General features: G+C 39.9%; 2 protein-coding genes across 3 annotated transcripts in view; both read right to left on the reverse strand.

Annotated features, from left to right (window-relative positions):
• Window positions 1–3334: 3334 nt before the first annotated feature.
• Window positions 3335–13532, reverse strand: gtf3c6 (general transcription factor IIIC, polypeptide 6, alpha). Its single transcript, XM_052033609.1, has 6 exons — window positions 13401–13532; window positions 12232–12312; window positions 10947–11010; window positions 10272–10316; window positions 8637–8747; window positions 3335–3969 (listed from the first exon to the last, which is right to left on the reverse strand). Exons 1-6 carry the CDS (start codon window positions 13458–13460, stop codon window positions 3638–3640), a joined length of 693 nt encoding a protein of 230 aa, XP_051889569.1. The 5' UTR covers window positions 13461–13532; the 3' UTR covers window positions 3335–3637.
• A 4194-nt stretch (window positions 13533–17726) lies between these two features.
• prrt4b (proline rich transmembrane protein 4b) overlaps window positions 17727–26633 on the reverse strand; it is a 33767-nt gene continuing 24860 nt past the window's right edge. For both annotated transcript variants that reach the window (XM_052034287.1, XM_052034286.1), the window contains one exon: window positions 17727–23905. In XM_052034287.1, coding sequence (XP_051890247.1) covers window positions 21954–23905 — 1952 coding nt within the window. In that variant the 3' untranslated portion in view covers window positions 17727–21953. The remainder of the gene's footprint in view (window positions 23906–26633) is intronic.

A 26633-nucleotide genomic window follows, 5' to 3' on the forward strand; every position in this document is an offset into this window, starting at 1 on the left:
AGAGATCTTTCATATGAGTTTTAAGATCTGGAATGTACTTTTGGAAATGGGGTAAGAAGATCTTTAAATGAACCAGCATGCTCCCAGCCACATTTCTCTACAATCTATTCTCTCTCACATACCTTCACAGTTTTGTACAGTTATATTTAATACTCTAGTTTCAGATTGAATTAAACATTTTCACACAATGTGAAAGTGATCACTCTTCCCTGAAGTCCCCTTTACAATAAGATCATCAATTAACTCTCTCTCATTGAACAAAACATGACAGACCAGAGACTTTACCTTGGTTCATTTCTCAACACACTGATCTAAAAAACCATATTGTATTTACAGAAAGGAGGAGCTGATTATAAAATGTGAGCAAAGATGAGATTAATACCAAGAAGAATTCAATACAATTGGGTAATGTGATGGCTATGTTACTGAGGTGGCAAGCAAGTCAGATTATTCATTAATAAACTCCAGTTCCCAGCTGAAAAGATAAATATAGGTCAATAAATATTAGAATAAAGAACAGTACAGCAGAGTACTGGCCTTTGGGCCACGTTGTTGTGCTGACTTATATAAACCTACTCCATGATCAATCTATTCCTTCCCTCCTACACAGCCCATCAGCTCGTCATGTCACTGAAGCAGCTCAATCAGCCTTCTTAGATCTTGCCTTGGCACAATATAGCGGAACTTAAAATTACCCTGACTGAGGCCAAAGTCAAATAGCTGACGCTTGGCAAACAAGAAACTACAGACTCTGGAAATCTGAAATAAAAACAGAAAATGCTGGGATACCCAGCAGGTCGGGCAGCATCTGTAGAGAGTAAAACAGAGTTAACATTTCAAGTGTCCTGCTGATTTTCTGTTGTTCTATCTAATGTTGATATTACATTATTCTTTGCCTACAAATATAAAATCAGGCACGACATATGCCATTTTTAATCTCATGTTCTGCTATCTTTAATGATCCTTGCATCTGCAAACAACTCTCCCAGTATCTATATTTGAAATAGTGCTGTTTAAGATGACTTTTAATTCCCTAATTCTGCTCTTAGACTCAAACTGTGTCAGGTACTGATTTGGCCAAACTATTTGCTTGGCCATGTGCCTTAACCTTCAGCAAGATTTGGCTAACTCTTCTCCCACAACTTCCTCAACCACAAAATTTGCAATTAGCAAATTCCAATAATTTTCCCTTAATTTTTTTTCCACTGGAGATGATCTACATTTATGCTGATTTTCCTTGGACAACTTGCCTCCACCCCACTTCTCTGAGTTCTGATGTGACCGAGGAAGCCAGTACGGGTCACACAAACTCTGAAGGTGGGACGGAGCTGATTGATGGACCAAGCAAGAGGGTGGGTGGTTTGGGAGGTGATGCACTCCTTCTGCTGAAGCTGGGCTGCTCCGTGCTCTTAAAGGTTTGGAGTTCATAATACCATCCCAAATGTTTCCTCTGCATTTTCAGCAGTAAGGTGCCAGTGATTCCCATGAGTTGACAGCAGCTACTCTTTTTCTAGAAGGCTCTGAGAATATCCTTCTTCTGTCCACTTGGAGATCTCTTGACACATTAGAGCTCAAAGTAGACTGTTTCAGATGTTTGGTCTCAGGCACACATTCAACCTGTCCATTGAAGCCAACTGAGTATAATTAGAGCTTTGATGTGAAGCATGTTAGACTGGATGAGGACACTGACATTGGGTCGTTTATCCTGCCAAGCAGATTCAGAGTTTTATTGAGATAATTTTGGTGGTATCTCTCCAGTGTTTGAGGTGCCTGATGTTGGTAGTCAAAAGATTCAGAAGCATACAGGACAGGGATCATTGCTGCTCAGTAGGCCATGGGTTTGTTCCACATACGAGGTCTTGATCTTCAAACATTCTTCTCCTTACATATCCAAAGCCTGTGTTTTCATATTGAATGACATTAGTGAACTTCATTATCAAAGTCTGCCTTTACTGGTAGGGGTGACTTGTAGAATATGGGAAATTTTCCCCAGATCCCCTCATCATGGACTTTTATTGTTGGAAGGTGTTGTACAGTAAAATAGATTGGTAGGGAGCCTTTGTTGGTTCTTTAGGGTGAAACCTATTCTCTCACACAATGAGTTGTCAATGATTTGGAGCTCAGTCTCTGACTGTGGCCATACACAAACTTCATCTGCTAATGCAATGTAACAATTGAAGCTGGAGTGACCTTGGTGCTGCAGTGAATGTCATGTAATTTGAATAGTTTCCCATTTGTTATGTAGATTAGTTCCACTCAAACAGGAAGCTGTTGGAGATGAGTTGCTTCATTATGGCAAGACAAACTGAGCGAAGTATTGGACTGATGGCTTAGCTGCACTCACTATAAATTTGAAAGGAATTTCAGGACCACAAGTTGCAGGAATGTAGACCTATAGTGCAATACTGCCACTTAGTGCTGGCAGACTCCATTCTTGGATGGAAACCAGTCAATACTCCAGATCCTCAGCTCTGGTCGAAAAGACCACTTAGAATCTGGACCCTGACTCTCATTCTGGACTAGTGAGTGACTCAGATGCAAGACTATAAAGATTGCCGAACAATCAGATGTCAGTTTGTCAAGAATCTTACTGTGCGTCTGTTCACAAGTTTCTGAATGATGTCCAGCATCACAAGGGTCTGCCAGAAGTTGAACCATTTGCAAGGCCAAACATTCATTTCCACTCTCCATAGAGATTAATCTTCCTTTCAAACTTCAACGCTGCCTCACAACAAGTCCCATTATATCATAGGTTCTCAAGCTGCCAGTATATTTGCTCTAGGAAGCAACATTTTCAACTGTGGGGGACAAATACTACTAGGAGAGCACCGAGGTTAAGCAAGCTCCAAAATTCAGCAAGAGCCGCAGTGAGATGCTGGGCTGGATGAAACTCCTTCCACCAAATGTATGAAAATTCCACAAAACTTGCTGCAGAAAAAGAAGACATCTTCTCTCGTCCCAAAATTTTGCAGTAAACTACTCATGCTCTCTTTTTAAGCCACAGGGCCCCAATTCACTAATGAACACAGCTAAAGGATGGAGAGGAAAGAGAGCAAAAAGCAGTGGTGTTTAGAGCAAGGGATGATGATGGCAGTGGATAGGAGCAGCAAGTGAACAAAGGCCTCTAGCACACAGCAAAATAAGGCAGGGAACAGTAGGGTGAAGAACAGTTCTCTGACAAGGCAATAAAACTAACAGATAGGTTTAAGAGGAACTTGAAGGGGGAGAAACACCCACACACCACTTTTGTTGATTAGTTCATCAAAACAAACTTGTTAAATCCCAAAGACAACATTTTACTCCAAAAAAATTATTAAAAGGGTCTCCCATTCAACAAAGTTCAAAATACTTTTTATCATTCCAATTATAAAATATCAAATACAATAAATACAAATAAGACATTAAAGTCTCTTGTGCTATCTCTAGCTCAGTAATCACACTCCTGTTAGTATGTATATGCATTTCAACTGAACCAGGGCAGGCCAGCATACAGGTACCAAGGCTGTTTATCCCATTGATTTTCAAAGCCTTCACTGTCACAACTGGGCAAGGCACTAGAAGGGAGGAGACATCAGCATTGGAAAGAAATAGTTGTCAATTGTACCCTCAGTAGAATTGCAGTCAACAATGCAGTTGCTCACTTTACATGTTCCTCGAAGCTCTGATTTCCACGTTCCGTTACACCATCTTCAGCATCAGATGTAATCACCTGACTCCCACCAGGATGTTCATCCATGAAGCTATTTAGTTCTTGACTTGTGTCTTCATTCTCCCTGTCACTAGTCTCACCCTCTGAGCCAGAACTAATGTTGGGCTCTTTATCCTGCACTGTCATGAAATCAATACTCTCTTCCGATATCACTCTGTCCCCAGCGTCCACCGAGCTGCTGCGGTTTGGAACAAAGCTGCAGATCAAACCAGCTCTACGTGTGAAGTCATTTTCCTTGATCTTCAAGTACTCTATCCCTCCTGGACAAAAACACCATAACAAATTATTACTAAAGATTCAGGCCCAATTGCAAAATATAGGCTGCTACTGATAGGAGAAAATGGGTAAAATTACATACTTGCCCAAAGTCCCATTACAAGTCATGAATGCAAAGTCTAGGCACAGTGTAGCACAGTGTAGCTCTAAGGGAACACTGCACTGCCAAAAGGTGGCATCTTTTAGATGAGATGTTCAAGCAAGGCCTTGCTTGACCTCCACAGGGATTATTCAAAGATAAAAGGATGTCCTTGACAATATTTATCCATTAACCACTTTGGTGAGCACATTCTTTGAAAGATGCTCAGACTATCACAGGGGCACTTGTAGTCCATTTTACTTGTTCAACCAATTCTTCTCCAGTGGCATGTTTGATTGTTCTTAAAAGATTCCAGAATTGGAACCTCCACTACATTTGGAAACCATTCCTAACAAAGGGAATCAATGTGTGAATAAAACAATCTTGTAGGATGATTTCCTAGTGTCCAAGATTTACAGTATTTTGGATATACCCAATCTATCCCTTAACAGCCTTCCTGAACAATTTTCATTTATAAAGTAGCTTTATGATGGTAAAGGCACCTCACAGGAGGAAATAATTGCCAAAGTTTGGTACTAAACCATGAGGAGATCAAGACAGGAGATAATTCTAAAGCTCATGGCCCTGTGAAGAGATAGCTTGTCAATGGTGGAACAAAAAATTTCAAATGTCTACAAGAGGCCAGAATTGGAGGAACAAAGGAGCTGTAGGCTGCTAGAATGCAAGGGAAAGGCCATGGTGGAACTATGAGGTCACATCTGCAATAACAGTCAGTACTGTGCTATCAGTTCCATGTTTGGAAATATCAAATTCAGACAGGACAAAACAGTGGTTGTAGAATACAAGGAAAAACGCAAAAAAGAGTTTGAACTGTGCAGGAAATATGCAGGACTCTGGGGAAGTACATTACTCTGATCCATGCATCATTGTGATTTCAGCCCTGGACCCTTGGCTCTGGCTGCTACAAGCACTGTGCCACCGGTGAGCCAGAGTTATTCATCAGGTTGAACTGCTACTGCTGTTCGATCCTGTGACTATAAAGAGATTGCTCTTTCAGATCATGTTCCTGTGCTCCTTTCCTTAAATTCCCCTGGGTTCCCTCAGACACATAGATTTTGGCGTTTTAACCTCACTTTGTTATCTGATAAAAATTTTTTCCAATTTATGGAGAAACGAATTACTCTTTTTTTAAAAAAGAGAATTCATCAGATTTCTAGTCTTATTGTTTGGGATACCTTCAAAGCCTTTATTAGAGGTCAAATTATTTCTTATACGGCAAGCATTAGGAAAAAAAGCTGACAGAGAAAGAGCTGATCTAGTTGATCAATTGAAACTATTAGATCAAAAATATGCTTTGGATCCAGATCCGGCTTTATATAAAAGGCAAGTTGAAATTAAAAACTAAATATGATCTTCTTTTAAACTTATCCAATTGAAAGTCAACTTCTAAAAGATAAAAAGTCGATTTTATATTCATGGAGATAAAACAGGTAAATTACTGGCTAACCAATTAAAAATTTCCAGAGCTAGACGACAAATTAAAGAAATTTCAAAAGCCAATGGTGAGAGGACAACTGATCTTTTAGAAATAATGATACTTTTAGAGAAATTCTAGTCTAAACTTTACAGTTCTAATTTTCCTGAAGATAATACTGTAATGGATAATTTCTTTGACCAAGTAAATGTTCCAACACTTTCCACTGAAAATCGAAAACAGTTGGATCAATCTATTACATGATGAAATCACCAAGGTTGTGCGATCTTTACATTCTGGAAAGACTCCGGGTCCGGATGGATTTCCTGGAGAATTCTATAAGGCCTTTTCCTCTTTACTTATACCTCATTTATGTGTTGTCTTTTTGGATTCTTTTAAATTGGGTAGACTACAACAATTTTTCTATGAAGCTTCTATTTCACTTATTCTTAAGAAAAATAAGAACCCAACAGAATGTGCTTCGTATAGACCAATTTTGCTACTTAATGTGGATGTTAAAATTTTATCTAAAGTTCTAGCTCGTAGATTGGAAAATATTTTACCTTCAATTATATCTGATGATCAGACTGGTTTTATTAAAAATCGATATTCTCATTTTAATATTTGTCATTTATTGAATATTATTTATTCTCCCTCCAAGGAAATATCGGAATGTGTGATATCTCTAGATGCTGAGAAGGCTTTTGATCAGATTGAATGGAATTACTTATTTAAAACTTTAGAGAAATTTAATTTTGGGCCTGATTTTATCCAATGGATTAAATTACTTTATTTATCCCCTTCTGCTCGAATTCTTACTAATATTTAAAATTCTAAACCTTTTAAACTTCAACGTGGAACCAGACAGGGATGTCCTTTAAGCCCTTTGCTCTTTGATTTGGCCGTAGAACCTTTAGCTATTTCTTTCCAAGAATCTACAGATATCTTTGGTATCTCCAGAAGAGGTATTAACCATAAAGTTTCTCTGTATGCTGATGATTTATTACTCTTTATATCTAATGTTGAAGCCTTGTTACCTCCTATGCTTTCTTTACTTTCTTGCTTTAGTCATTTTTCAGGCTACAAATTGAACTTATACAAGAGTGAATTTTTCCCTCTGAATAATTTGGTACCATTTGATATTAATATTCCTTTTAAAATTGAAAGAAATCATTTATTTAAAGAAATTTTTTTTTACCTTATTACACTATGTGAAAAGGGTTTTATCAAGTTGGTCTCCCCTTTCTATATCATTGATTGGCCAAATTAATGTTATTAAAATGAATATGTTACCTAAATTTATATACCTATTTCAGGCTTTACCTGTTTTTATTCCTAAGTCTTTCTTTGACTCTCTTGAGTCAATTATATCTTCCTACATATGGAATAATAAACATCCTAGACTAAATAAAGTTCACCTTCAGAAGGTTAAAAAGAACGGAGGTTTAGCTTTACCTAATTTTAGATTTTATTACTGGGCAGTGAATATACAAAATCTTACATTTTGGTTATATTACATTAATCGAGAGGCTTGTCCAGTATGGGTCTCTTTGGAAATTAACTCTGTTAAAAAATTTTCTATTATTTCTCTGCTTGGTTCTCCACTTCCTTTATCATTAATTAAACTAACAGATAATTTAGTAGTTAAACATGCCTTGAGGATTTGGTTACAATTTAGAAAATATTTTGGTTTATTGAGTTTTTCTTTGTCCAGTCCCATTTTCTCTAATTACTTTTTTAAACCTTCTATGACTGATGTAGTTTTTAAAGAGTGGGACAAATTAGGTATTACTTGTTTTCAAGATCTGTCTGTTGGAGGAAATCTTTCTTTGTTTGAACAATTGTCTACCAAGTATAATTTACCAAAAACTCATTTTTTCCAATATTTACAAATTAGAAATTTTCTTCGATCTCAATTACATTCTTTTCCTTTGCGTCCTGATAAGAATTTATTAGATGTAATTTTTAAGTTGGAACCCTTTCAGGATGGTTCAATATCTAATATTTATGACAGATTACTAGGAATGAATAAGGTGCCACTAGATAGAATTAAAAACGCTTGGGAACAAGATTTGCAGATGTCAATTTCCGAGAAAACTTGGAATGGAATTTTCAAGTTGGTTAATACTTCATCATTATGTGCTCATCACTCTCTCCTTCAATTTAAAGTGGTCCATAGAGCTCACTTGTCTAAAGATAAACTATCCCGTTTTTATTCTGACATATCTCCTTACTGTGACAAATACAATAACGGAGTGGCTCCCTTAATTCACATGTTTTGGACTTGTCAGAGTCTTAAAAAATATTGGACAGAGGTCTTTCATACTTTTTCTGTGCTTTTTAAAATAAATTTTAAACTTAATCTTTTGACTGCACTATTTGGGATTGTTGGAGAAAAAGATACAACTTTGAAGGCTTCTGATTTACATATTCTGGCTTTTATTTCTCTTATAGCCAGGAGAGCAGTATTGCTTAAATGGAAGGAAGCTACTCCACCTACGCATGTTCAATGGTTACGGGATGTTATGTCATACTTGAATCTAGAGAAGATTCGCTGTTCAGTTTGTGAATCTAACCTAGACTTTCAAACCCTGTGGGGACCCTTTTTGAATTATTTTCAAAATCTCTGATTTGGGGACTAAAATGCAGATATTGGCTGACACTGTTACGTTTTTTTTAAGGTTTTTCCTTACTGTTTCTTCTATCTAACAGCTTCGGGTTTTGGTAGTGGGGGTAGATTTTTTTTTGTAATAAAATATTTCAATTTTTTTTCTTTCCTTATTAACTAACTACTATATGTGATTATTGATTTAGAGTATTGTAATCCTAAGTATGACTTAATACAATGTATTCAGTAGTATTTTTACTTTCTTTTTTGATGTACTCTGTATTTTTATCATGGATTTAATAAAAATATTGTAAAGAACTGCTACTGCTGGAATGCACACAGTATTGGGAAGGAAAAGCACAGGTCAGCAGGAAGTAAAATTGTGGTTCTAACACAATGCTAACACTAATTGTCCTTATAAAGGGGAGGAGAGGCAGAGGTAACAGATCAAAGCACCATTTCATTCACATAACTATTATCAGTTGCCTTCAAAGGAGGGGCATCAGGGAAAAAAAAAGATTCATCAAACCTGTGCTCTCTTCTCCCTCCTTCTTCTCACTTAAGAAGGTTCGCTTCATCAGCAACTTTTTTGCTGTGTGACATTTGTACTTGAGCAACTGTTTCTCCTCCACCTCTGGATCTGCAACAAAACAATCATGAGACATTACACCTTGCCATGCTACCAACGCTCAGCCAGAGGCTCAATCTCTCTGTACCCAATCAAAGGAAGGAACAGGCAAAACACAGGTTAATGCAGTGCAATATCACCAGAAACCTGTGATCTGTTACATCTTTTAGCATTCATTCACAAGGCGTGGGTGTCAATGGCAAGGCCAGTATTCAGTGCCCACCTTAACTGTTCTTAAACTAAGTAACTTGCCTGGCCACTTCAGAAGGGGATTAAGAGTCAACTGGATTGTCGTGCACCTGGAGCCGCAAAGTCCAGACCCAGCAAACTTTCCTTTGTTATAGCACTTTGGTGAACTGGTGTTTTTTTTTTAAAAATGATGATCCAGTCATTTAATGATCATTGCTAATGTTTCTAGCTTTCTTTTACATTAGAACAAACCACATCTGCATTATTGAGGGAAAAAAACCATTATGCATTATTTTTAAGTGGAATTTTAAAACTCTCTCCTCCTAGTGTCTAGAACTAGCTGCTAATATACCTACAGTCTGCATTTCAATTTATGCCCCATATTTCACTGCTCAGCCAAGGCTCAGCAGGCAGCATTCTCATTCCCGAGTCAAAAAAACAATGAGTTCATTCTAGAGATCTGAGTAATATAATCTCTAAAGAAACTGTGGATGCTATGTTGTTGAAGGGGCACTTCCACACCCCCCCCCCCCCCCAGATGACTTATTAAACCAAAACCCCTTCTGTGCTCTTCAGTGGGGCCACTCATAAGAGCAAGAAATTTTTCACTGGTGAATTTTATTCTTCACTCAATTTTTTTTTCTGGGATCTTGCTCTGAATAAATTGACTATCATGTTTTGTACATTATAAAACCAAAAATCTCAAAGGCGAATGACATTTGGAATAATTCACCAGGCAGGTTAAGTGGGTAAGAAACATGAGAATATGGCTGAAATACAGGAATGCATGAGAGGGAAAGGCTTCAGTGAATCAAATGGCATTTTTTCATCCGGATGGTTATTGCGGCTTTAGGGTCTTCTATAAAGCTTTTTGTACACTCCCTCATCAAAAGACCCCAGGGCTTTATCAAAGACAATTTGGAAAAAGTAATAATGCTGTTCTTCTTGGACATCACAACATCCTATGAATAAACAATTTTTAAAAGTGTATTTTGATTAAATAATGCTTCCTCGAGTTTGTCCAATAAATCGCTTCAGGTCACATTCATCATGGTTTAAATTCCCTCAATGCTGTCTCCGAGGACTGGTCTGACACAAGTTAAAAACAGAATGAAGATTCTTCTGCCCTCTTATGGTATCTTAATCCAACATCAGAGCAGTGCCATTTATTACAATGTGGAATTTCCATCTCCCACATTAATGAACTTGAAAATAAGTTGTACTAAATTTGGCAGTTTTATGCTGCAATACCAAACCCACTGAAAATCAGCTTTAATCTGTGATTTGACTACCACTAAGAGTGGATGTTGGGCACATTTGATATACTTTTAAACAAGCTACACACACCTGGCTCAGAAGTCTCCTCAAATATCACGCATGTTCCCAGGACATCTATAATGGAATATGCAGGGTAAATTAGTAGATACTCAGTGATTGATTGGTGCATGCACATGCCACATAAAACCTCAAACTATCCTTTTTTGGTGTTTAAATTCCCAGGCAGTGTTGCCATGAATGGAAAGTTCTCTCCCCCCAGCAAGCCATTGCTCTGAAACAAAAAGCAAATTGAGCAGAAATCCTCTTGATGCTTTACCCTAAATAAAGAGGTGTAATAGGATACCAAAACAATTCCATTAGCTTCTTCTAATTTTAAAAAAAAACTCATGCATGGAAGTCCTCACAGCTGAAACTCTCCCCTTCTGAGTCTCTCCAGAAGAAAGTTGGATGACAGTAAAAAGACACCTTCTTCAACTCCACACAAGTAATAACAAGGCAGCATTTAAAGTCCTTCCCCCCCATCACCTACTTGAGTGCTGTACTGGACTGTGAAGTTATTACCATATTTCTTTAAGTTAGGAAGTCCCAATGTTCTAACCAAGAAAACATCAATGATCGTGCCCAGGACTTTCCTGGTATTCAGGACCTGAAATCCTCAATACAACACATTCATCCACACCACCAGATAATACAAAATATCCACCCACATTGTCCCAAAAACACGTGAAGCGGTAAAACACTGGCCTTCGTACTCTCCAGCAAATACACATCTGTCCACCTGCATGATAGGCTGCTCAGTATCTATACCCTGGGGAGAGAAAAGGAAAGCTCAAATGGTTGAGGCAATTTGGAAATTGTTTAAGCAAACCCAGTTAGCAGACTACATAAAAGTTGAGTCTGCTTAACAGCCATGAGAATGCAAGTTAGCTAGAAACAAAAAGAATAAAACCCATCTAGTTAGCCTCGTAGTCTCCCAAGATTTGCTTGATATAGCAACAGTGACATGATCAACTAATGACAGCATTGCCATCATTTAGTCCATAACATATTCAGCCATAACTCAGAAAGCCCCAAAAGCTAGGGGCTCAGGAGCATTGGACCAAATACACCTGCTTTCCCATTCATGGGATATCAACCACATAATCATCTCAAATTACACGTCCCTGATTCTAAGTCGTATGGGATCATACAAACCAGCTCCTAGCAAAGCATGCAAAGCCTAGAGGAAGGATGTTGTGATATATTCCCCTGCCCCAATGGCTCAGAGGAGTATCCATTAATGTTAGGATCTCTCCTGTTTGAAGAATCCCTATATTTGCACTCACAGTTAAGAGAAACCTGAAGAAATGCAGGTAGAAGTACAATCTGTTAACACAGTGGGCCAACCTTTTCTTTAGTAATGGATCAGCACATCAGAAATTAGGGGCAGTTTACATTGCAATGGACAATCAATTATCAGATGTGCAGACAATTCATGCACTCTGACACAAAGACCTTCATTTATAGAGCACCATTCACACCCTCAGGATGCCCAAAAATACTTTACTGCCTATTAAAAAAATAACATCACATAGGAAGCCTTTCAGTTAGCTTGCACTCAGCTAGCTACATAAAGCAATCAAGTAAAAAAAACACAGAATGACATCATTTAAAGGCTGGTTTGGAGATAAATGTGGAGGATTAAGACTCCAGGGAGAGCCCAATTTCTTTCATCAGATCATATATGAAAAATTCTATAACTATCCATATGAAAGGCAGCACTCTAATATTGCAGGAATCCTTAAGTACTCATTTGCAGCATCAGCCTAGATTTGGGATTGAGCTCAACACTTAGCTGACTCAGAGACACCAGTCAGGCCAGGTCAGCAATTTCAGCCTGCGATTTCAACCACTAGAAGTACGCTTGTGACAACTAAAAATCTACAAATGTTGTTTACCAGGAGCAAGATTGAAAGGGCATGGAATGTTAAACAACAAACAACCCCATCTAGCAAGGCTTTTAAATGACCAGTTTTTATGACTTACTTACCACAATTTTGCATTCATTCCTACACTTCAAAAGGAAATCTGGGTCAATAATCCCTGACAGCTCCACTACTACCAGTTGTTCCTGTGGAGATTGGAAAGGAATAGTCAGCCAGACAACCCAGGAGTGTAACACCAACATCCAATATCAGCAGAAATAAAAATAGCAAGTGATGAAAATACTCAATGCCCTGAAACATTAACTCTGTTTCTTTCTTCACAGATACAGCTTGACCTTCTGAGTATTTCTAACACTTTCCATTTTTTATTTCAGTTTCCCAACATCTGCTTTGTTTCCCAGTACATGCAGCTCTGAGAAGCAACTGAGGCATGTCCAACAATACAATAATCCCTCAGTTTCTGCACTATAGTGTCACATCGTTGCAACCAAGCCTTAGGAGTTAAAACTATTGGTATTTGGTATTGGTTTATTATTGTCACTTGTACCGAGGTACAGTGAAAAACTTGTCTTGCAAACCGATCATACAGGTCAATTCATTACACAGTGCAGTTACATTGGTTACAGACAACCTCCTGACACAAAAACAATGTACTTCGGCTCTTCTTGTGATGGAGAACCAGGACTCAAGGGCTAAAATTACAAAAGAGGAAAGAATAGGCAAGATTCGACAAAAGTAGTTGAGATAACGGCTAATCCATCTGTTGCTGTGGCGCCGGTTGTGAGAGGTATACTGGCAGAAACCCCAATCTTCTCCAAATAACATCGAGGACTCCATATCAGCCACCTGAACCACAGAAACAGGTAGACAGATCCCGGTTCATGGCTAACACTTGGTTTACCGTAGTTGGTACAGGACCGGCTCTTGTCCTCCCGCCGCGGAATCGGAGCCGAGACAGGGGCCAACTGCTATCGGAGGACCAGGGCCAACTTTATCGCTGAATTTCCCCCACCCCCAACTCTTTAATGGAGACCCAAGAAAGAATGCAGATGCTGGAAATCTGGGGCAACACCAAACAATTGCTGGAGAAAGTGAACCCGAGTCCCTCCGGCATGTTTTGTGTGTTTCCCTCTTTAATCACTACTCCACCGGCCGTCGTTCGGGTCGGGATCACAGCTCCCGACAAAATCTCTCACTGGGATCAAAGTGAGGCCGAACCGGCCCGAGCATCCAAGCCTCCACAGGGCTGCCTTTCACTCTCATCCCGCCTCACCTCCTCTTCCCAGTCGCCATCATCCGACTGTGGCACATTCCCCGCCACCTTAGCCGCCATCTTACGATCATTCTTCCAGCGCTACCAATCAAACACCGATCTATTTCTCCAGCAATCGTCAAACTGCTCCTCCAGCTCCTCCAATCAAACCCCGAATGAGTCCGACAACTGCTCCAGGGGACCAATCAAATGTCTGTCCTTTCCTCCAGGGATGTAAATCAATCATCGAATTGCAGGGTTTCGACCCGAAACGTCGATAACTCTGCTCCCCACAGATGCTGCTCGACCCGCTGAGTTCTTCCAGCAGATTGTTTGTTGCACCGATTTAGTCATTCGATTAGACCATAGATTTTGGGACTATTTTACAAATTGGAAGGCAGTGAATGTAAAATTACCAGTTAGGAAAGGAGAGCGAGAAGTACCACATAAGTGCTCGAGAAAATTCTAGAATCTATTATGAAGAAAGTGGTTAAATGGTACAGAACATGGCAATGGGATGAAAGGAAAATCATGTTTGACAAATCTGTTAGAATTCTTCTGAGGTTATAATTGGCAGACGAGGTGAAGGGAAAACGGTCGATGTGGTGTGTTTGGACTTCTAGGCACCACACAAGAGGTTATTAAATATAATTAGATAACATACTATTGAGGACATGGATTGAGATTGGTTAACGGACAGAAACAGATCCTAGGAATAAGAGGGCAATTATTGGTTTTGGAGACTGCAACCAGTGGGATGCTGCAGAGATAGGCACTGTGGCCCCAGCTATTCACAAACTATTATCATTGATGGGATGAAGATATCACGTGTAGTATTTCCACACTGTCTGATAATACAAAGCCAGCTGACAGCGTCGGCTGTGAGGAGGATGCAGAGAGGCTCTGGGGAGATACAGACAGACTAAGGGAATGGGCAAGAGCAAGGCAGATGGAATATAACCTGGAAAAATGAGATATCATCCACTTTGGTAGAAAATATGGAACTTTTTTAAATGGTGCAAGATATAAAGACTGCTGTTGAAAGGAACCTGCGGGTCCTTGTACAAGAATCATTAAAAGTTAGCATGCAGGTACAGTAAGCATTTAGGAAGGCAAACAGTATGTTGGCTTTTATTGCAAGAGAATTTAAATACAAAAGTGGAAATATTTTACTGTAATTATATAGATCCCTACTGCGACCAAGTGCACAGGTCTGACCTCCCTAATGAAGGAAAGATGTATTGTGATAAAGGGACAATAGGGAAGGTTTACCAGATTGATAAATGGGAAGATTATACTATTTACCATGTAGAAAAATGGCAGGTGATCTTATTGAAATGTAAAATTCTTAGAGGCTTGACATGTTGGATGCAGACTTGATATTTTCCCTGGCAGGTGTGTCCAGAACTGTGGTCACAGTCTCAAAATAAGGGAATGAGAAGGAATATTCAGGACTGTCTATCTAAGAAGGTTGTGGTGTCTGTTTCTAGGAACACTGGGGACAGACATTGATAGATTTTTAGATATTAGAGAAATATCAGCTGTCTACCATATTGCAGTCATGGAATTCTTTAATAATTATTTTAGTCATGACCACATTGAATGATCTGATTCACTTAATGCTACTTTCCAACATATGGTCAATCTGTTGGGCATTTGCTGTATTGACCTGTATTGATGAGGTCAGTTCCCTGAGGGAGGGATATTATAACATTTGTGCAAATTCTATTTTAATACTTGCCTCTTTGTAGCAAACTGACAATTGGATAAGAGTAGGACATTAGTTCAGGGCCCAAACACAGGTGACACTTGCATCCTGGTGGTGGACTTGTATAAAGCACTGTTAAATATTTAAGTTTTATGATAGACCTGAGTATTCAATCTAATTGGCCATTTCCTTCAATGCACCCTGTCTTTATGTGTCCAGTGTCAAAACAAACACGGCAAAACAGGGAATCCTAGACATTGTACTGTAATTTATCGCCATATGATTCCAAGAAGCTCAGTAGCTGAGGAACTTCACTGTACCAGACAAAGGTAAGGCAACAAGCTAATAGATAACCTCAATAAATTGCAAGAATGTACATGAGGAAACTGATAATCTTGAGATTCCTGTTGGTGAAGCAGTTGTGTGGCAGTGCCACATTAATGATATGTATATGGGTATGGTAGAGTATTTGAAAAAGGGAGACCTTTCATCAGCCCCACTCCAATTTCTGGTTACTTTATAATCTACCATCTTTAATGAACATCTTTTAAACATTTGAAATAAAACCCAGAAAATGCTGGAAATACGCAGCAGATCAAGCAGCACAACTGATGGTTGACCTGCTGAGTATTTCCTGCATTTTCTGTTTTTTATTTCATATTTCCAGCATCTGAATTTTTTGTTGTTTTTTGATACCTCCTGAGAATTTATCCAGCTCCCTTTTAAAGAACTGCAGGGAGATTGGCTTTCATGCACACTGTGGTAATCTGATCCAGAGTGCAAAGACTCTCTGTGCCAATTAGAAGGAAGAGAGAGACAGCTTGGATATCAGCTGACCTTACTCTTTATGTTCACAATTTACAATCATGTCTGTGAGTGTCCACCAGAATAATGAACATTAAAAAAACTGCAGCTGTTGGAAATCTGAAATAAAAACAGAAAATGCTGGAAACACTCAGCAGGTCAGGCAGCATCTGTGGAAAGAGAACAGCTCTGTTGAAGGATTCCAGACTTGAAGCATTAACTGTTTCTCTTTCCACATGGTGCCTGACCTGCTGAGTGTTTCTAGCTTTTTCTGTTTTTACTCTATTCAGAATAAGCTGGTCAAAATATTTTCTCCCATCAGTTTAAAAATCTCCTACCTCCACTTAGTCAGTATCTCTCTGATGAAAATAACCTCAATTTCTGGAGATTAATCCCCAAAGATGGTTCACAAAATATTTTGTTGCCTTAGTAATTGATAATGACCTCATACTCATTTTGTTGAAAAGTTTTTGATTATTCATGCACAGCAGGTGTTTCTGGCAGTCTTACCCTTGTGGCTGTGAAGTATGAACAATGAGCTTAAAAATAAAGACACAGATTGTCATTTTTTCAAACAGATTGTTATGAGTGCGAGCTTTGAGTGGACTCCTGAACTGTGAGACATCTTGAACTGATTTTAAGTTAAATAACTGTGATAGACACACAATGTCAGCTGTGGCTCTTCGGTGGCACCATTGAGTCAGAAATCAATGTGTTCAATTCCACTCCAGAAACTAAAGCAATCTGGCATGATGTGAAATAGAAAATACTGGAATTATTCCGCATGTCAGGCAACATCTGTGTGGGAAGAAAGAGAGTTCATGTCAATAACCTTTCATTAGATTGCTCTTATGAAAGGTCATCAACTTGGAACATTAATTCTATTTGTCTCCCCATGGATGCTGACAGACCTGCTAAGTATTTGCAGCATTTCCTTTCTTTTAGGTTAATTGGCCACTGTAAATTGTTTCCAGTGTCTAAGTGATTGATAGAATCTGGGGGTGTGGGGGTGGGGGATAGTTGATGAAAATGTAGGGAGAATAAAAATGGGATTAATATAGGATTAGTGTAAGTGAGTGGTTGATAGTCGGTGCGGACTCGGTGAACCATTCGGCCTGTTTCCATGTTGTATCTTTCGAAGACTCGTCATTTCAGATTCCCAGCATCTGCAATATTTTGCAATTGAATCTTGTGCAGTACTGAGGAAGTGATGCCATCTTTTATTTCTTGTTAAAGATCGCATGGCAGTGTTGTAAAGAGCAAGGGGATTCTCTCTCCTGGTCCAAGCAATATTTGTCCATCCTTCAAATTCACAAAAAAATGATGATCTGGTCATTAGCACATTGCTTTTTGATGGGCCTTGTGTGCAAATTAACTGCCATGCTTGGTACATTATAACAGTGCTACTTTAACTGTAAAGTATTTGGAACACATAATGTATTTTTATTTTATCTTCTGAGGTCATGAAAGAGTAATAATATAAATATAAATAGAAGTCTCTCTTTTAGGTAAAGTGTTGGTTAATGGCCATGAGATACATGGCCTGATAAGATCAGTGTAGAATGAGAGTTCGATTTCTGTTGCACACAGAGAAAGAAATTAAAAAAATGAAGCTGTTTACATTTACCAAAGTTTACCAAATTCAGTGGCCATTCAGATCAGGAAATTTTAAAAAATTGTAATTTATGACTAAGATTGATGTGCTGGTTTGAAATCATGCCTGGTCCAATTTTAGGAACTCCCCAAGTAAAGCATAATTATGACATTTGGGATCATAGTCACTGATGAGTTATATCTAATCTTAATAAATTAAACAACAATAATTTCAGCAAATATATATATATATACACACATTTATTTTTAATCTGTCTCATTAACATTCCTTGTTTTAGATGGCTAGTCAGTTGTTCAATTAATCTACTAGGGTTATGAAGCAAATTCTCGGGTATGTTTCCGAGATCCATTATTGGAGAAGCAGTTTAGAATGTAATGAGGCAGGAAATGGAAAAGTATCTTGAAGGACAGGTTGGAGGAACTAAGCTATTAAAATACTTTGGTGTCATGGGACAGATATCAAGTAGGAACATTGTAAGCTCTTTATCTTCTATTCTCATAACTGCTGTAATCCAAATGTAAAAACAATTACATTAGCCTGATTGTATTCTCGCCTTCACCTTCACTCAATTTATGGTACCATGGTTGAATGGGATTCTGAGCTGGAGAGACGGCAGATCCATACGCTCAGAATTTTCAATAAAAATAAGTGAAATTTTCTATGCTCTTCTTGGAGAAAACCTGACAACAAAAAAATACCAGAGTACACACCTGATATTGTACATAGGAACTTGCTGTCAGTAATTCCCTGCTCCTCCACAATGTATGCCATTTTGTGACCATCTCTATTGTATTCCTCAGTTACTAGAGAAGCTCCGATATTTAGGAATTATTCTGGGTGAAGCAAACCCTCTGAACATGATGTACTTTGTTGCAAGGTGGCATTCTAACTCTTATTAATGTGCATACTAAGTAATTTCTTTTTGCTTAATAACACTTCTGGCTATAAAAAAGTCTATTTTTTATGTATCAGTTGACATTCCCTCAAAAAAATATTTCAAAATTACATGGATTTTAAAATAATTATTTGAACATTTTGATTATGGCATTTCAGCTTTTTCCTTATATTCTTTACTTTGTGCTCTTTAGGATGTTTAATTAAAATTGTGCTTTTAACGTCCTTGTTTATTGACTATGGGTGTTCTTCAGTGAGATTGGTTCTCAGTTGTCTTGATGACATCACCATTGTTGGACACCAAGGATCCTTTCAACCAGTATTAGGAGAGTAAAACCAAACCACAGGGGTTGAGCTCGTGTGACTAGTGCAATTGTTTTGCTGCTCGCTGATTTCTCAGACCAACCAGAAATGTGGGGCTTGGCAGTCAGCTGATTTAGAGCACCTCTTCATAGTCAACATGGCAAACTGAACTGAGAAGCTAATGCCCAGGAGAAGAGCAGGTGTCCATTTGCTTCTTACATCCTTTCAAACACTAGCCAATGCAGAATGATCTACCAGCTTCAAAGCTGTAGACATTCATGTGTGATATGTTGTAATTAATATGGTACTGAATGATGTGGGGTGACTGTTTGCAAGTTCAAGGGTAGGGGAAATGAATGAAAAAGAAAATTCATGTGACAATTAATGAATTATACTGTAATAAAAATTATATAACTTTTGCAACCATCTTGGATGTTTATTCTGATTCTATTTTATCTGTTACAATTTTGGACTTTTTGCTCTAGGTTGAAGATCACAGGTAATTTCTTTGAATTAGCATGTGAGATTATGTTGGTCGAAGTGCCAACATTAGTACTGGGGCAAATGAGGTATTGTGGACTACGCTTGATCAAGTGAGATATCAAACCCTGTTCTCAAATGAAAAATGATTCTCAAATAAATACTTGATCCTAAACCCAGGATTAAATGTTGTGGGATGGCAAGAAACCAGAGGATTAATTCTGCAACTTGTGCTATGATCATAAAGGAGTTTGAATTGGAACTACTTTTGGGATGTGGAATTGCAGAATTAACCTCCAGAGCTCTAGTCATTGATGATGCTGATCTCATTTGACTCTCAGCGTAACAAAGACAAAGGGAAAGTTTTCAAATAACTAAATGGAGTTATAGAGGCTCGCCATTAGTGACAATGTATCAGTAAACCTCCTAAATGTTCAGGAGGCAAGATGCTGGAACTTCCATCCTCAGGAATCTGGTATCCATGACATCAGAATTTGAACTTCCATCACTAAGGGGTTGGCAGTTCCAACAACCATTTTCCCAAATTATTTTTGGTCTTTTGCCAAAACCTGGAGGAAACAGTCAGATGAATTCTAGGATATGAAAATGCACAGATGTATCAACAAGCCTTTAAGTATCACTGACTATAGCAACGGCTGGGAAATTCAAAGTTCAGTGCATTCAGGAATTAAGGTGCAGAATTCAATGTCCAATTAGCACAGTGCCTAACACCTTATTGAATCAGATTTTACTCTCAGATTTCTGACAATGAGTTATTAATTCAGTGGGTGAAATTGGTATTTCATAGGCTAAAACCAAAAGACCTGGAGATTTTGGAAATCTGAAATAAAAAAACAGAAAACGCTGGAGATTTGCAGGTCAGGCAGCATCTGTGGAGACAGAGAAACAAAGTTAACGTTTCAGGTTGAGGACCTTTCATCAGAAAGGAAAGGGAGGAGAGAAATAAAGGAATGAATGTGAGAGGCGATGAGAGTAAGTGTTGTTGATACTGTCTAAGAGAGGATGATGATGACACCTGGTAGAATTAGAAACGGGGACAATCACCTGACCAGATAGTAGGATGGACTAAGTAAATGCACATGATCAGACTTGCTATTTTTCTCCAAATCTTCACTGTTGGTGAGGGGCCTTGTTCATCAGCAGCGCAACTGGAAATTTGGCCAAGTGCTGCCCAGTGCTTTTACTGTCAGAAACCATTCGCACCTTTGGAATGAATTTGCACCAGCAAGAGTATCCCACGAAAATGAAAATAAAAGAAATAAAAGATATTGGAAATCTGAAATAATAACAGAAAATGCAGGAAACACTCAGCAGATCAGGCAGTATCTGTGGAATGAGAAATAGTTAATGCTTCAGTTCTTAGACCCTTCTTCAGAATATCCTCGGAATGATCCTGTGCTGATCTGGCTGGACTGTGGCCTGCCTGATTGGATAATGCCTGTTGACTCAAGTATAAAGACCATGTTTAAAGGAGATCTGAGGGGCAAGTTTTTCCACACAGAGGATGCTGGTTTTTTTAGAATGAGCTGCCAGAGGAAGTGGCAGAGGCAGCTACAATCACAACTTTTAAAAGGCATTTGGAAGGGTACTTGGATAGGTAAAGAGTAGAAGCATATGGGCCAAATGCAGCAAATGGGATTTGTGTAGATAGGCATACCGGTTGGCATGGACAAGTTGGGCCGAATGGCCCGTTTCTGCTCTGCACAATGTACGGCTCATTGGGGCTCATTATTAAAGCAGCAAAAGGTAGCAGCAATTTTGACACCCAGCCTAATCTTCCTGGTTGTTGATTGGACAGTGTATCCACCATCACCACAATCTCCAAGCTTCCCTGGAGGGAGCGTCATGGAGAAGACACAGCTTCTGCTTAAGCCAATAAACAATGGTTACAAATTTAATCCCTCCTCAGTCAGGAACTTGCAGCAGAAAAATTAAATATACCAGTGTTCATTACTGTAAAGATTGGTGGGTCCATTCTCATCGATCTGAGAGGCTCCTGGGTGTAATCCTGCCCAGTGCTGCTCTGTGAACCCATTCAGTGAGAATTGGAAAGATATTTGATGAGAACAGAGGTGCATCCAGTTGGCACACTTCTGTCCATGCACTACTGAGTACAGATCATCCAGGGCCCACTTTCTTGGCTCCCTAGCTTAAATTGGGTTCAGTTTGTTTGCCCCAACTGACAGCAGTTTAACTGAGAACCAGTGGTGATTTCTGTAGGTGTTTGCGCTGTGGTTGTGGGGTCACTTAGACAAACAGCCTCAGAAATAGTTGATACTCACACCTCAAATCTAGAACACAGAACTCGTGGAGGAGAACATCTGGCGGCAATGCCACTTAACCATGAAGTTTCTCCTTGGCTATCTCAGAAGCCTAGTTTCTCAGCACACCATGAGCATAGCCTTCCACCATATATACACATTCACAATTGAAGAAGTTCTATGGTAGCAGTATTAGTCTTGGGAGATAGTGCGAACTAGGCTTTAGCTTGCATTACGCCTTACACTTGGTATTCTTTCCCATCCAGAGTAATGAAGGGCGTGAAACACAATCCGGATTCTCATCTTTAGCTGCCACTCAAGATCAATTTCATGCCCTTTTAGTTCTGAGCCCAGCAATTTCTGATCTTTTGGTTGGAAGCATTGCACATCTTCATTTCTGGAGGTACACATCCTTAAAAGCATCTCCAAATATTAAATAGGTGGCAGGGTAGAAAGAGCACAGACCAGAAACTGTCCCAGTGCCAGACTCACAATTCAATTGTGTCACTGCTAATACTCAGCTGGTCAATTTGCCTGCAGATCTTCATGAATTCGGCTTGTGTTGCTGAATCTGGGAGATCATTATTGTCCATGTCCTCTGGTGCGGGTGGAGCCTGGAACTGGCTCGGAATCTGGGGAAGACTTATTTGAGAGGAGTTCCTGAAATATTTATGCTCAGAGCTGATGGATGGGAAGCCCCGCCTTTCTGGGTTGGAGCAAAGTGCCAGCGAGGATCCTCCCTGGGACATTCTGCAGACTGAACTCGCAGAACTGTCTTCCCATCTATCAACAGACAAGGCACGGATCACATTGAGTTTCCTAAAGGTGCTGGCGATTCCCCTGCCAACCTCTGGTCTCTCTATCCCAGCGCAAGATGATGTCCGATATAGCCCTCTATCTGCTGCCTTCTCCTTGAAGACTTCACTGCTGCTCGGCAGAGACCTGTTCTCACAGAGGGACATATTGCTGGAGCTGTGTAGCCTTGACCAATGGAAGAGACCTTCAGGAATTAGGGCCTCACTGAAAAGAGCCTCATCTATACTGCGCCTTAGGTTAATGGGAGAAGGGGGTCTCAGGTCAACAGTGGAATCGCTGTCCACCCGAACACTGATGAAGGAGGAAGTCCTGGAGGATCTGCCATGCTTTAAATGGAAGTCCAGATTTTTTATCTCACTGCTGTGATAGATCAAGTTGATATCCTCACCACTGCTCAGTTGGTTGTCAGACATTGTGTAGAGCGGCAGACATTCGGATTCACTTCGAACAATCGCGTCACAGCTTAGTGGCTTCGCCTGATGGGAGGTAGACCACTGGTAGGTGTTGGCGAGTATAGGGGCTTTCATGGAAGCATGATTTGGGGAAAGGCAGAACATTTTGGTGCAACAGTTATGATCTGTCAGTTTATTGTTGCAAAACAAAGGGTAGATACCAATAATGGACATGGTGAGAGACATCCCCACCTCACACAAACTGGTGCCAAACTGGAAAATCCACCAAGGCCAAGGCTGGAAAACATGATCTCCAGCCAAGCCAAGTCCATACAGAATAGCATATAACTGAAATGCAGCACAGCACAAGCCAAATACTGCAGTCCACATGGCTAACTTGGCCATCCTTCCCCAATGCTCAATGTCTCCAAAGGGATGGGTGTTGAAGGCTTCCATGGAATGTGCTGAGGACTTCACATTATAAACATGCATGTCAACTACATGGATGTGACAGTAGACTGCAAAAAACAGGATGGATAGAATAGTCACCAATACCACAAAACTTCCGTGTGATACAAAGAGGAGGAAGGGAGCTTGCTTTAGCAGAGTGATGACCAGAATTATGCTCACGCTAAGCGTGAAGTGGAGAAAGACTAGAGCAATTAGTAGGCATGATCGCTTGAATCTTGATGCCACAACCTGCATGCCAGGTCTCAGGGACAGAACCAAGATTATGACTCCAAAGGCAGAAGTAAGACAAGGAAAGACCAAGTCATAGAGAAGTAAGGCAACAGTTGCAGGTAATTTGTCCTGGTAACAGTAGGCATCATAAAGGAAAGTGAAAGTTCTAGTTGAGCTCGTCAGGAAAAGCAATCCATTCAGAACCATGAAATAACCGAAGCCTGATGGCGATCTGAAGGGGAGACAGAGGATACCAAGTGCAGACATGACTCCTGCAAAGCCAAAAGCTGAACCTAGTCCATAAACATGGAGGTCCCAAGCCAAGCCCCATTCAGCCAGTGCTGTGTTCCAGTCTGTGTGGAGGATCACAAACAATGGAGGGACAACTAAGAAATGTGGATCGAAAGATGTGTCCTGGGTTCCTTCGACATCAGGGTAAACGGAGCTCCAATCTTTGCATGAACTGCAGTTTCGTTTTGGGCTGTAGCTCGATACAGTGGGTGCTGCTGGAGATCCTATGCCAGAAGAATTTTCATCTCCAACAATAGAATCTAGGCAAAAGAGAGAAAATAATCTTGTAAAAATGGAACAGCCAGTGCACAAACACCTCGATATTCCATCCACTAATAAATGTACTTAAAATACTTCAATTAATGGCACTTACATCCATTGCAAGAAAATGTATGGATTAAATAACAATCATTCTGATTGCGTAAAATGCCTACAAACAAGACCGAGATTTCATAAAAATTTTTTCATTGAATGTGAGCAATGCTAGCAAGGCCAGTATTCTTTGACCATCCTTAATTGCCTTTGAGGCATAGGATAGGGAGTTCCAGAAATTAGACCCAATAAAGAGGAAGAAAAAGTGATATATTTTCAAGTCAGGATGTTATGTGACTTGGTGGGAACTTGCAGGTGATAACATTCCACTATACCTGCTGCCCTAGTCCTTGATAGAAGGTGTTCTTGAAGAAGCCTTGAAAAGTTTCTGCATTGGGTGAGGGAATGTATGTAGAAGATGATGGATATGACGTCAAACAAGCTGGATGCTTTGTAGTGAATAGCGTTGAGCTTATGAGTGTTGTTAGAGTTGCAATTAACTATGCACTACCACTAATCCCCACCTAACATTTTCCTTGGAAGCACTCCTTGCAAACACAGAAGAAGCAACACCTCCCGTTTAACCTCCTGACTTCCCATCATCCAGGGCCCAAATTGACTTACTTGTATTTCTTGTATTGTAACATATTGGATTCATTGCTCACAATATAGTTTCCTCTAAATTAGGAAAATAAACACAGGTTGTATGACAACTTTGTGGAATAACTTCATTCAATCCACAAGCATGACCCAGAGTTTCCAATCGCTTTAATCCTTTGTCCTACTCCCATCTTTGTCCCACTCCCATAAGACATAGGAGCAGAATTAGGCCATTCGACCTATTGAATCTGCTCTGCCAATCGATCATGGCTGATTTATTTTTCCCTCTCAACCCCATTCTCCTGCTTTCTCCCCCTAACATTTGACACCCTTACTAATTAAGAACCTATCAACCTTCACTTTAAATATACCCAATGACTTGGCCTCCACATCCATCTGTGGCACTGAATTCCACAGATTCACCACCTACTGGCTCAAGAAATTCCTCCTCATCTCTGTTCTAAAGGGACGTCCTTCTATTCTGAGGCTGTGCCATCTGGTCCTAGACTCTCCCATTACTGGAAACACCCTCTCCATGTCCACTCTATCCAGGTCTTTCAGTATTCGGTAGGTTTCAATGAGATCCCCTCTCATCCTTCTAAACTCCAGTGAGTACAGGCCCAGAGCCATTTAATGTTCCTCATACGTAAACCCTTTCATTCCCGGGATCATTCCTCTGGATCCTCTTCAATGCCAGCACATCCTTCCTCAGATATGGAGCCCAAAACTGCTCACAATACTCCAAATGTGGTCTGATCAACGCCTTATAAAGCCTCAGCATTACATCGTTGCTTTTATATTATAATCCTCTCGAAATGACTGTTAACATTGCATATGCCTTCCTTACCACTGACTCAACCTGCAAGTTAACCTTTAGGGAATCCTGCACTAGGACTCCCAAGTCTCTTTGCACCTCCAATTTCTGAATTCCCTCCCCATTTAGAAAATAGTCTTCGCCTTCATTCCTTCCACCAAATGCATGACCATACACTTCCCTACGCTGTATTCCATCTGCCACTTCTTTGCCCATTCTCCCAACTTGTCCCAAATCCTTCTGCAGACTCCCTGCTTCCTCAACACTACCTGCCTCCTCACCCATCTTTGTATCATGTGCAAACTTGGCCACAAAGCCAGCAATTCAGATCGTTAACATATAACGTGAAAAGTAGCGGACCCAAAACCTACCCCTGAGGAACACCACTAGTCACCAGCAACCAACCAGAAAAGGCCTCCTTTACTCCTACTTTTGCCTTCTGCCAGTCAGCCAATCTTAAATCCATGCTAGTACCTTTCCTGTAATACCATGGGTTCTATCTTGTTTAGCAGCCTCATGTGTGGCACCTTATCAAAGGCCTTCTGAAAATCCAAGTAAACAACATCCACTGACTCTCCATTGTCTATCCTGCTTGTTACTTCCTCAAAGAATTCCAACAGATTTGTCAGACAAGATCTCCCATTAAGGAAACCATGCTGACTTTGGTCTATTTTATCATGTGCTTCCAAGTACCCCAAAGGCTCATCCTTAATAATGGACTCTAACATCTTACCAACCACTGAAGTCAGGCTAACTGGCCTATAATTTCCTGTCTTTTGCATCCCTCCCTTTTTAAAGAGTGGAGTGACATTTGCGATTTTCCAGTCCTCTGGAACCATTTCTGAATCTGGTGATTCTTGAAAGATCACTACTAATGCCGCCACAATCTCTTCTGCTACGTCTTTCAGAATCCTGGGGTGTAGTCCATCCGGTCCTACCTTCAGACCTTTCAGCTTCCCAAGCACCTTCTTAGTAATAGCGACTACACTCACTTCTGCCCCCTGACTCTCTCGAATTCTAGCATGTTGCTGGTGTCTTCCACAGTGAAGACTGATGCAAAATACTTATTCTGTCTTTGACTTCCCTTCTTAGCCACGATTCCTTCATCCTCCCTTTAGAATGCTTCTTCTTCTTTGGGATGAACTGATCCTGTGTCTTCCAAATTTCTCCCAGAAACTCCTGCCATTGCTGCTCTACCATCATTCCTGCTAGGGTCCCCTTCCAATCAACTTTGGCCAGCTCCTCTCTCATGCCTCTGTGGC

The sequence above is a fragment of the Pristis pectinata genome, chromosome 19 (assembly GCF_009764475.1).
Source record: "Pristis pectinata isolate sPriPec2 chromosome 19, sPriPec2.1.pri, whole genome shotgun sequence".
Classification (NCBI taxonomy): Eukaryota; Metazoa; Chordata; class Chondrichthyes; order Rhinopristiformes; family Pristidae; genus Pristis; species Pristis pectinata.